We start from the raw sequence: 12,392 nt of genomic DNA on the forward strand, positions 1-12,392 counted from the left end.
GAGTTGGGTGGTTTGGCATCAAAGTGGAAAGGCTGGTTATCTGAGGTTAAATTCCATGGAAAGACACAAAAAAGCTGGGGTAGCTCAGCGGGCCGGGCAGCATCCCTGGAGAACATGGATAAGTGACGTTTCGGGGCGGCATCCTTCTTCAGACTGCCATATTAAATTTCATGTTGAGTTTCGTTTCAGATTATCAGCATCTAGAATTTTATTTTGCTTTTGATCATCCTTAAATTTATTTGCTTAATTTTATTGCACATATCCCAGCGTATTGTATACTCTATATGCATAATTTTTTTTACCATTTGTTTTTTCGCATTCATAATCTTTTCTAACTCATTTATCTTACTATCTTAATTTATTTGCACACAACATAACTGGTTTGACAGGATTTATTTTCCTTCTTGTGTGCTATCATATCACTGACTAACCTATTAACATATTTAGTCATTAGGATCACTAATATAGTATGCCAGTGTCATTATTTCCCATCTACAAACATGAATTTGTATTATTTGGGTGCATTATGCAGCATTATTGCTGTTTGTTAAAATAAATGGCCAAATAATAGAATTATTAGCTTTTCTTCGATATCCATGCATTTGGAAATCAGTGGTCATCTCTTGTTTTCATGTTTTTTAGAAAAATGTAACTGTTGGTGACTGTGTTCCATGCTGGTTAAATATTTGAAGGGATGACTCTCAACATACCTGCTTTATTCATCTCTGTTGTACTTAGTCATTAAGCCAAAGCTATACTGACTAATTTTGTTTAATGTGTCATTTACTGGGAATATAAAACTGTTTAATAATTATTGGTCATGTTAAATGTGCATGTCATATTATTCTTAAGACGTTTGTCTCTTTTCATCATCAGTATTTTATTTTGAGATCTGTTGATCTATACAGTGCAGCTCTATCTATAGTTTTCCCACTTTATACATATATTAGCTTTTTGGTGTGGCTATTCTGAAACAAAACTTTAAAAAATTATTACTTGAACAAAATATGTAAGTGCTATGGTATAAAGTTGGGATATAAATTATCTATAATATCACTGTCATTTGCAGTCAAAGTTGTTATCTTACAGATGTTTTACCTTTTATTGGCTGCTTTTAGTAGAACCGTAAGGCTTTTGAGAGCCATGTTTAAAGTTTCTAAATCCATATAATATAATCTACAAAAATCTTAAATTGCTGATGGTAATGGAGTTTTGTAATCTGATTTGGGTTTTATGTATAGAAAAAAAACACACAACACATACCCAAACCTACAAAATTCAGGCAATAAATTAAACCAATATACACTATTAGGAACAATTTACTTCAATGGCTAATAAGCGAGTTCGGTATTCCGACTGCGCAAGCCCAGGTCATAGGTCACTCGCGATAAACATTCTCGGCAGCTCAGCTGCTGCACGTATACAGATCCGCGCTCCATCCGCAACCAGGATCAAACCCGGATCACCAGCACCGCCGAACCACCACTGGACTGCTCCCGTCCCCCGAGTGCCCCATCCCCTTCTGGGGCAGCCGGAGATGCCCGGGGCGACCCCGGACCGATGGGACATCGGCCCGGAGCAGCGGCGGCCCCAGGCCCAACAGTCAGCGCGGAGAAGAAGCCCCAACTCCACCCATCCTAACAGGCCAACCGACAGCCCTGGACCGGCGGACCAGGCAGAGCTGAGCCGGAGTCGGCCTTCCCCCGCGCCGGCTGCAAACCCGGGGCCGCCCCGAGTCGGCACCCCGCCATTCCACGGACACCCCGGCCACCCCCGGACAGGGATGTGACACACCTGGGAGGGGACTGGGACGGCCTAGCAGCAACCCAACAGCGCCCGCTGCGCCGGAGACCCGACCTTGACCACGGATGAAACGCAGGTCCATACACACAGCAGCAGAGATGCCGAGAATGTCGCTCCGCCAGTCCAGTCTCTTCCCCCCGTCTCCCACTCGCATCTGCCCCCTCTCTCTCTTGCTGTTACACCCCACTCTCCCGCTAACTGGCACACCCGTTCCTCAGATTAAATATATTTTTACACATAAATTATGAAGAAAGGCTTAATCGCTTTTTTTAAAAATTGCGTATGACCCTTGACAAATCCCATAATTCCTTGCGTTTATTGGAATATCGAACTCGCTTATTATATATAGTTCAGGAATTGTACTTTAGACATCGCTGCATAAATTAGATAACGGTTGTGGTTGTTGTCGCTTTGTAATTTGCAAGTGGGAGTAGAGACCAATTAAATTTCCATATCTTTGCATTATGTACTTCCAATATGTTATATTGGTATTTGGTGGTGAAATATGGGTTTTAAGTTAAATAAATTGAATGGGTTTATCAAAAAATAATAACCAAAGCACAATTATATATCGTATGTGCTGTTTATTATGGTATCATTGGTCTTGACTTCATCCTGGGCACCTATCTCTGCAGACTGCCATGGACTCCGCATGGTGAGTGTATTTCAGTGTATTATTGGTATTAATCAGTTTTATAAAATGTATTGCTTTCTCAAGTATTATTTAACACTTATTTATTTGAAAAAGTAATTATTGAAGTACATAAGCATATTTATTTAGATATTATAAAATTTAGATAAACTAAAATGAATACTAATTTTTGACTTTTCTTTAAATGAAGATCTCTCAGGATTGACGCTCCAAAGTTCAGGTAAGAAACATGTTTGTGGGTTAATTGGTCGTGTGAATTTACTTGCTATTATCTGTAAAATCCCAGCTTGTCCTCTCTTCTGATTACAAGATTTCAAGTTGTTCAAAGGACTTTGCACTTAAAGTGCAAAGACCTGGAGTCATTATGTTGTACTGCTCAGAGATGTGAGCAACTACTAATGTAACGTTTGGTGATGTATTCAGTCTCCCGAATATGAATGAAAAAGAACCACAAGCCTACAGTTAATTTAATGAAATTGGCTCAGTTACGTTGAATTTGTTATCTCTGCGTGCTTAACTTGCTTATGGAAATTTAACTGAAAAGTCAACATGTACAACAGGAGCCAGTCAGAGTTAATTATACTGATTTTATACTTGTATTTTTATGCAGCTGGATAGTGAATTAAAGCAGGTTAAACATTTACATCTGAGTCTGGTTTGTATACATAGCAGGCCTTAATTGATAGTGAACTGGAACGTGGCTTCTGACCACCTTTTTCCCTCCCTAAACCAGAAAATTGTAGCCTTTGCAGCACCCCGTTGAAAATTTAACATTAAAACTTGAAAATGTAACATTACACATTTAAACAATGTTATCAACATCTTTAAATAATTTACAACAGAACAATTTGAACATATCAGGAAATAAAGGAATTCAGTTTGGAAAATGAGGATATATTTAAATTGGACACTTGAATGTTGGTAAGTGGCATGGCAAAGTAGTTTTAGAGTATTAATACCACTGTCCCCTCCCATTAGCTGACTTCCCTTGCAACTTTAAGCTTCTACTGACGATTATTCAACACCAACATTTGTTTTATGCAAAACAAGACTGATTTTGAAATTCTCAAATGTTTTCAAATTCTCTCTAATCTCTTCAAGGTGCTAGTCACAGATAGCTGGAGTAACTCAGCAGGTCAGACAGCATCTCTAGAGAAAAGGAAGAAGTGACGTTTCGGGTCAAGACCCTTCTTCAGGCTGAGCGTTAGGGGAAAGGGAAACGAGAGATATAGATGGTGTTATAGTGAGGAGTAGAGGAGTAGAACAAATGAAACAAATAGAACAATATGCAAAAAAAGTAACAACGATAAAGGAAGCAGGCCATAGTTAGCTGGAGCATAGAGCATGTGATCATTGCATAGCAACTTTAGTAAAGACCTTTCCCACCCCGGCCATTCAATCTTCAGTTTAATTTGGAAATATAGCGTGGAAACAGACCCTTCTGTGCTGACCAACGATCACCTGTACACTAATTCTATCCTACACACTAGGGACAATTACAGAGGCCAATTAACATACAAACCTGCATGTCTTTTGAAAGTGGGAGGAAACTTGGAAAAATCACATGCGGTCACAGGGAGAACGTTCAACCTCTACACAGACAGCATCCATAGTTGAGATCAAACCTGGGTCTCTAGCAGGCACGTGCCGTGAGTCAAGGTAGGCAGTCAGTCGGCTTTAAAAAAAATTAAACCGCGCATGTGCAGATTGTTCTCTCCTTAAAAATAAAAAATAAAAATAAAAACAGTAACAATTCAATGAGCGTCGCAAGTGGTATGATCCCGACCCCCTCCTTCACAACATTCGTGCCCTCCCCGCAACTTTACCCCGGGCCAGACTCCCCAAACGCTGTGAAAGGAACACTCCCCCCACACCCCGGGAAATACGGTATTTAAAAACATAAAACACTAAGAAATGTACTTACCACATTATCGGTACACAAACTCCATTCTTCTGTCTTTGTTTCCCAAGATACACTTAAAATAGTGATAATCTATATCTGAAAATCCCACCAAGAAACCAGCGCTGCGCATGCGCAGTAGGCTGCTGCACCTGCACAGTGCTGCAAAGGCAGAATTTCAGCTGCCTTCAGCCCCGCTTGAAAGTGACGGCTTGAAGCAGTGCTGACCACACGTGGGCTGCACAGACCTTCAAGGGTTAAAAGTGCTGCGGATGAAAGGCACGGAGAATTATGCCTACCTAAGAGATTGATCTCTTAGATAGGCATAATTCTCCCATGCCTTTACTATTTATATTTAGTGATTAACATTTTATAATTTTAGTCAGGGTAGGCAGTGCCTACCTTGCCTACCCTGACGGCACGTGCCTGGTCTCTAGTGCTATAAGGCAGCAAGTCTACTGCTGTGGCACTGATTCTGCTCCCAGGGGACAGAAGATGGAGAAACTTGAAAGTGAACACCACCAGTCTTCGGAATAGCTTCTTCCACTCAGTCCTTTCATAACATAGAACATAGAACATAGAAATTAGGTGCAGGAGTAGGCCATTCGGCCCTTCGAGCCTGCACCGCCATTCAATATGATCATGGCTGATCATCCAACTCAGTATCCCATACCTGCCTTCTCTCTATACCCTCTGATCCCCTTAGCCACAAGGGCCACATCTAACTCCCTCTTAAATATAGCCAATGAACTGGCCTCGACTACCCTCTGCGGCAGAGAGTTCCAGAGACTCACCACTCTCTGTGTGAAAAAAGTTCTTCTCATCTCGGTTTTAAAGGATTTCCCCCTTATCCTTAAGCTGGGACCCCTTGTCCTGGACTTCCCCAACATCGGGAGCAATCTTCCTGCATCTAGTCCAACCCCTTAAGAATTTTGTAAGTAAGATAGGGTAGAGTCTGATTCTTCTCTACCTCACTGCGGACATTGGACTTTGTCCCTGGAATTGTTGCGCTACAATGCTGAGAACTACATTTTGCACTCTATATTGCACTTTTTGCTCTATCTATGGTACTTAATGTATAGTTATGCTACTATGTGATCATTCTGATTTGATTGGTTTAGCATGCAAAAAAAAGCTTTTCACTATACTTTAGTACACATGACAATGTTGATAGAGAACTTAATAACATGGTGTCAGGACAACAACAGCTTCAGCGTCAACAATCAAAGGCTCTAGTTATCAAGGAAGCATCATGAGTACATCCTCTAATCACCGTCAATTGTGCTGAAGTGGAAATGGTTGAGAGTTTCAAGTTGCTTGACATTAATATTACCAATGATCTGTCGTGCATCATCCACGTTGAAGCAACAGACAAGGAAGCATCTACCTCCATTGGAGACTGAGGAAATTCAGCATGTCTTGAAATACTTATAAACTTCTACAGATGCACCTTCTACAGAAGTATACTGTCTGGTTGCATCACAGCTTGGTTTGGAATAGCTCTGCCTAAGACCACATGGAATTGCAAAAAGCTGAAAATATCACCCAGTCCATCACAGGGACCATACTCACCACCGTCGACTCCTACACTTCTTCCTGTCTCGGAGAAGCAACTAACAAAATCAAAGCCCTGTCCCACCCTGCTCATTCCTTCTCTTGCTTCCATTGGGCAGAAAGGGCAGAAGCTTTAAAGCGCGCACCAACAGGCTCAGGAACAGCTTCTTTGTGTTTTGGTCCTGAATTCAAATTTGATGACTCTTTGAATATCAGGAGTTAGTTTCACAGGCACAGCTGGATATTTCAATTTACCACGAGTTCTTACCAGTACCCTTTTGCAGTAATAAATATGAAATACAATGCTGAAAGCATGGTTGTTTTTAATGACTTGCCAGCCTGTATGTTTACAAATATGTGCATTCCTAAACTTGATAGTTTTTCTGGTATAATAGACAATAGGTTCAGGAGTAGGCCATTCGGCCCTTCTAGCCAGCGCGGCCATTCACTGTGATCATGGCTGATTATCCACAATCAGTACCCCATTCCTGCCTCCTCCCCATATCCCTTGACTCCGCTATCTTTAAGAGCTCTATCTAACTCTCTCTTGAAAGCATCCAGAGAATTGGCCTCCACTGCCTTCTGAGGCAGAGAATTCCACAGATTCACAACTCTAGGTGAAAACGTTTTCCCTCATCTCAGTTCCAAATGGCCCACCCATTATTCTTAAATTGTGGCCCCTAGTTCTGGACTCCCCCAACATCAGGAACATGTTTCCTGTCTCTAGCGTTAATAATCTTATATGTTTCAATAAGATCACCCCTCATCCTTATAAATTCCAGTGTATACAAGCCCAGTCGCTCCATTCTTTCAACATATGACAGTCCCGCCATCCCGGGAATTAACCTTGTGAACCTACGCTGCACTCTCTCAATAGCAAGAATGTCCTTCCTCAAATTTGGAGCAAAAAACTGCACACAATACTACAGGTGTGGTCTCACAAGAACCCTGTACAACTGTACGGTCTCGTTGCACCACACCTTATCCTAATAAGACAATAGGCGCAGGTGTAGGTAATTCGGCCCTTCGAGCCAGCACCGCCATTCAATGTGATCATGGCTGATCATCCACAATCAGTACCCTGTTCCTGCCGTCTCTCCATATCCCTTTACTGCGCTATCCCTAAGAGCTCTGACACCATTCATATAATCTGACACCATTCAGATAATAATCTGCCTTCCTGTTCTTGCCACCAAAGTGGATAACCTCAGATTTATCCACATTAAACAACATCTGCCCACTCACCCAACCTGTCCAAATCACCCTGCATCCTCATCGCATGCTCCCCACAGTTCACACTGCCATCCAGCTTTGTGTCATCTGTAAATTTGCTAATGTTACTCTTAATCTCTTCATCTAAATCATTAATGTATATTGTAAATAGCTGATTTAAATATCTAAGGAACATCTATCATATGACACAAGAACAGAATTAGCCCATTCGGCCCATTGAGTCCTAATCATGGCTGCCTATCTTTCCCTGTCAACCCTATTCTCCTGCTTGCCCGTAACCTCGGACGTCTTTTCCAATCTAGAACCTTTCTGGTTGTAAGCGACCAATGACTTGGCATCCATGGCCATCTGTGCCGATGAATTCCACAGATTCACCACCTTCTGGCTAAACCTGATTTTAGGCCTTGTGGCCCACAACGTTGGCAAGGTAGATATTAGAAGTCTTTCACAGGGTGGTGGTGGTAGTGGTGGTGTTTTACCTGTCTATGTAAAAGACAAAAGAAACATAAAAAATGGGACCTACTGGAGACACGGGTGAGGTATCAATCTATGACAGCAAGGGGGAAACAACATTTACTAAAGAAAGAGAACATTTTCGATGTCCTCAAATAGAAAGCCTCAATTTGGGAGCAGATGCGGAATACACGGACAAAATTGAGAGTAGGAGGTAGTATCTTTTGCAAGATGCAGGGTGGGAGGAGGTGTGGATAAGATAATGAGTAGTTGGTGTGTTTGTAGTGGCCAGTTGATAGTCTGTCCCTGGTGATGGAGACAGAGATAAAGAAAGGGGAGTGAGTTGTGTAAGAAGGAACTGCAGATGCTGGTTTAAACCGAAGAAAGACACAAAAAGCTGGAGTAACTCAATAGCATCTCTTGAGAGAAGGAATGGGTGACGTTTCGGGTCAAGACCCTTCTTCAGAGAGGTGTCCAAGGTGGTCAATGTGGATTTGAGGGCAGAGTGGAAGTTGGTGGTAAAGTTAATGAAATCCATGAGTTCAGCATGGGTGCAGGAGGCAGCCCCAGTGCAGTCATCGATGTGGGAGAGAGGAAAAATGGGGGTCGGTGCCATTATATCTTTGGAACATGGAATGTTCGACATGCAGTATAATATGGATAAATGTGAGGCAAGAACAAGAAGGTAGATTATTATCTGAATGGTAGACACAAAATGCTGGAGTAACTCAGTGGGATGGGCAGCATCTCTGGAGAGAAGGAATGGGTGACGTTTTGGGTCGATCCCCTTCTTCAGACTGAATGGTGAATCTGAATGGTCAGATTAGGAAAAAGGGGAGGTGCAACGAGATTTGGGTGTCCTTGTGTTGTGGTTTAATGTTCTTAAACAGACAAAAATGCAAATAAAATCAATGATAAAGCAGTACAATCTTTATTTCGCCAGTTGTGTGTGGTAAAACTCTTTACTGTATGCAGATTACAGACTATACAGAGTTCACATCCCCACACAAAGGGACAATGATCTCAGTTCATATATATAATCGACGATTCAATTACACCGTATCTACAAAGCATAGTACAGGTGCACAACCTTTTATCCGACAGCCTTGGGGCCAGACACTTTTCGTAATTCAGAATTTGTCGGTCTTCGGAATGGAATTTTTTTAGCGTAGATTTTAATGGCTGGCTCAGTGGTAGAGTGCTCGGCTCATATCCGCAAGGTCGCGAATTTGCGCCTTCAATGTCGTTTTTTCATGCAGAATAAATGTTTGTATGAAATGCAGTGTAGGAGAGGTGTCCTGACTGTGTCGGCAGAACTTTGGAAGTGATTGCCCACCAGTCTAAAACGCCGCTGTGTCTCCCTGTCCCTGGGATAGCAGGGGGCGATCAAACAGCACAATACCCCCCTCCCCCTCCAACTCCAGAGGAATCCGCTCCCCGATGGGCCGCTACGGCGACAAGTGGCAGTTTGCCCACAGCCCGAGCTGCGCCACCCCAAGAACACCTTGCACACCATCAGCTTCTGCCCCTACGTGTTCCTCTGGAGTTGGAGCGGGGCTGGGCTGGAGTTGCTGCTGGCTGTGGGTCTCTGGGATCTCCGTGCTTGCAGTGGGCCTGGGGGTCGGTGTCCCGTTGGTCCTGACGTCACCGGCCACCCCCCTGGACTGGAGCTGAGACTGGGATCTGTACCGCCCTTGCCCCCTCCCTCTGCAACTGCAAACAACCCCACTCTCCTGCAAGGGCGGTACAGTTCCTGGAGGATAGCAGGTGGCCGGAGACGTCAGGACCAACAGGAACCCGCTCCCCGATGGGCCCCTACGACGCCCCGAGCTGCGCCCCGTCATCCGCAACCCAGGTTCCTCTGTAGTTGGAGCTGGGCTGGGCTGCTGCAGGCTGTGGGTCTCTGGGTTCTCCGTGCTTGCGGTGGGCCGGGTGGTCGACGTCCAATTGGTCCTGACGTCTCCGGTGACTGCACTAGCCTGCTGGCTGCCATCGCCGACGTGAAGACAGTACAAAGCCCCCGCGCCGGTGCGATGAGCGGGGAGCTGGAGAGGGGATGGATGGGGTCACACACATGGCCGGGAAGCAGAGGGGTGTAGGTGGGGTGAAACTGAAGAGAGCGACAATCTACTGCTGCCTGCACGCTGAGTTAGAAAGTTCCCACGCAAGACTCACGATACACTGTGTATCGTGTCTACCGTGGGAACTTTTTAACAGCGGGCAGGCAGCAGCATATTGTCAATTATTAACCCTCCCGCGCAATATACTCTCACCTTCTCTTTTATGGATGGGGATTTAGTTCCCCTTTCTTCGAGGACCGACCGGAGGTTCCGCTGTCACCTCTGCGGGCCGCCCTCGGTGAACGTCCTGTCTCCCTGTCCCTGGAATAGTAGGGGGCGATCAAACAGCACAATACCCCCCTCCCCCTCCAACTCCAGAGGAATCCGCTCCCCGATGGGCCGCTACGGCAACGTGGCAGTTCGCCCACAGCCCGAGCTGCGCCACCCCAAGAACAAGACGTACCCCTTGCACACCATCAGCTTCTGCCCATACGGGGAGCGTGTTCCTCTGGAGTTGGAACGGGGCTGGGCTGGAGTTGCTGATCTGGGATCTCCGTGCTTGCAGTGGGCCTGGGGGTCGGTGTTCCGTTGGTCCTGACGTCTCTGGTGACTGGCACTGTGCTGCTAGCATCGCGACGTGAAGACAGTACAAAGCCCCCGCGCCGGTGCAATGAGCGGGGAGCTGGAGAGGGGAGGGAAGGGGTCACACACATGGCCGGGAAGCAGAGGGGTGTTGGTGGGGTGAAACTGAAGGGAGCGACAATCTGCTGCTGCCTGCACGCTGAGTTAAAAGGTTCCCACGCAAGACTCGCGATACACTGTGTATCGTGAGTCTACCGTGGGAATTTTTTAACTCAGCTGGCAGGTAGCAGCAGATTGTCAATTATTAACCCTCCCGCGCAATATACCCTCACCTTCTCTTTTATGAATGGGGATTTAGTTCCCCTTTCTTCGAGGACCGACTGCAGGTTCCGCTGTCACCTCTGCGGGCCGTCCTCGGTGAACGTTTTCAAGGACCTTTCTTCAAGGACCGAAAAAATGTCGCTATTCGGAGGTTTTCGTTATTTGGATCTTCAGATAAAAGGTTGTGCACCTGTACAGCCTCTTGCTTCTTAAGATTGACCGATCCTTAAGATTGGCAGGTTCTTCTGACAGAGGAAGGGTTAGCCATATATGGTTATATGAGAAGGTTATATTTCTGCAGAACAAGCATTTTGTGTTTTTCTACTTATGACGCACATTATAATCTTATAGTCCGAATTCTCTCTCAATGTTTATATTATTAGAAAGGGAACATCACCAGTTTGCTGGCCTTGTTAATGTACTGAAAGCAAGGATTAGTGCTTTTTGCTAGCTTTACAATTTAATAGGAGAAGGTAATAGCTTGTCTTAGTTTCAGCTAAATCCATTTTGTAAGTTAAATCTTTTTAACTTCCACACTTGTACATCAGTTACTGAAAGTAAGCCTGCAGGTACAGCAGGCAGTGAAGTAAGCACATGGGATGTTGGCTTTCATAGCGAATGGATTGACACAAAATGCTGGAGTAACTCAGCGCGAAAGGCAGCATCTCTGGAGGGAAGGAATGGGTGACTTTTCTGGTCGAGACCCTTCTTCAGACGGGTTAGAGATAAGAGAAACGAGATATATAGATGATGATGTGGGGAGATAAAGAAAAATGAATAAAATATATGCATAAAACTAACGATGATAAAGGAAACAGGCCATTGTTAGCTATTTGTAGAGTGATAATGAGAAGCTAGTGCGATTTGGGTGGGGGAGGGATAGAGAGAGAGGGAATGCCAGGGCTATCCGAGGTGAGAGAAGTCAATAGTCATACCACTGGGCTGTAAGCTGCCCAAGCAAAATATGAGATGCTGTTCCTCCAATTTGCGTTTAGCTTCACTCTGACAATGGAGGAGACCTAGGGCAGAAAGGTCAGTGTAGGAATGGGATGGAGAATTAAAGTGTCCGGCTACTGGGAGATCAGGTATGTTCAGGCGAGCTGAGCTAAAGTCTATGTATCACAAGATGATTTGATTATAGGAGCAAGGAGGTCTTACTGCAGTTGTACAGGGTCCTGCTGAGACCACATCTGGAGTATTGCGTGCAGTTTTGATCTCCAAATTTGAGGAAGGACATTCTTGCTATTGAGGGAGTGCAGCGTAGATTCACCAGGTTAATACCCGGGATGGCGGGACTGACACATGGTGAAATAATGGATCGACTGGGCTTATATTCACTGGAATTTAGGATGAGAGGGGATTTTATAGAAACATATAAAATTCTTAAAGGATTGGACAGGCTAGATGCCGGAAAAATGTTCCTAATGTTGGGGGGGGGGGGGGGGAGGGAGGCATATTAAAGGCATGCTCAATTAGGATTTACCATTTTTTAGCTTTGAAATCTCCTTTGTTGGTTTAGCAGTATATTTGGGATCATTGCCTTGCTGTAGAATGAACCGCTGTTCAATGAGCTTTGAAGCATTTGTTTGAACTTGAGCATTTGGCTATACACTTCAGAATTCATTATGCTACTACCATCAGCAGTTGTATCATCAATGAAGCTAAGTGAGCCAGTATCTTCAGCAGCCATACATGCCCAGGCCATAACACCACCACCACCGTGTTTCACAGATGAGGTGGTATGCTTTGGATCTTGGGCAATTCCTTCTCTCCTCTATACTTTGCTCTTGCCATCACTCTGATACAAGTTAATCTTCGTCTCATCTGTCCACCA

General features: G+C 44.5%; 1 protein-coding gene across 1 annotated transcript in view; it reads left to right on the forward strand.

The window, feature by feature from the left end:
• Window positions 1-12,392, forward strand: part of smad4b (SMAD family member 4b) — an 88,339-nt gene that overhangs the window by 49,797 nt on the left and 26,150 nt on the right. The window contains exon 4 of the mRNA XM_055661311.1: window positions 2,646-2,675. Within this exon, the coding sequence (XP_055517286.1) occupies window positions 2,646-2,675 (30 nt within the window). The remainder of the gene's footprint in view (window positions 1-2,645; window positions 2,676-12,392) is intronic.

The sequence above is a fragment of the Leucoraja erinacea genome, chromosome 1, assembly GCF_028641065.1.
Source record: "Leucoraja erinacea ecotype New England chromosome 1, Leri_hhj_1, whole genome shotgun sequence".
In the NCBI taxonomy this organism is placed as follows: Eukaryota; Metazoa; Chordata; class Chondrichthyes; order Rajiformes; family Rajidae; genus Leucoraja; species Leucoraja erinaceus.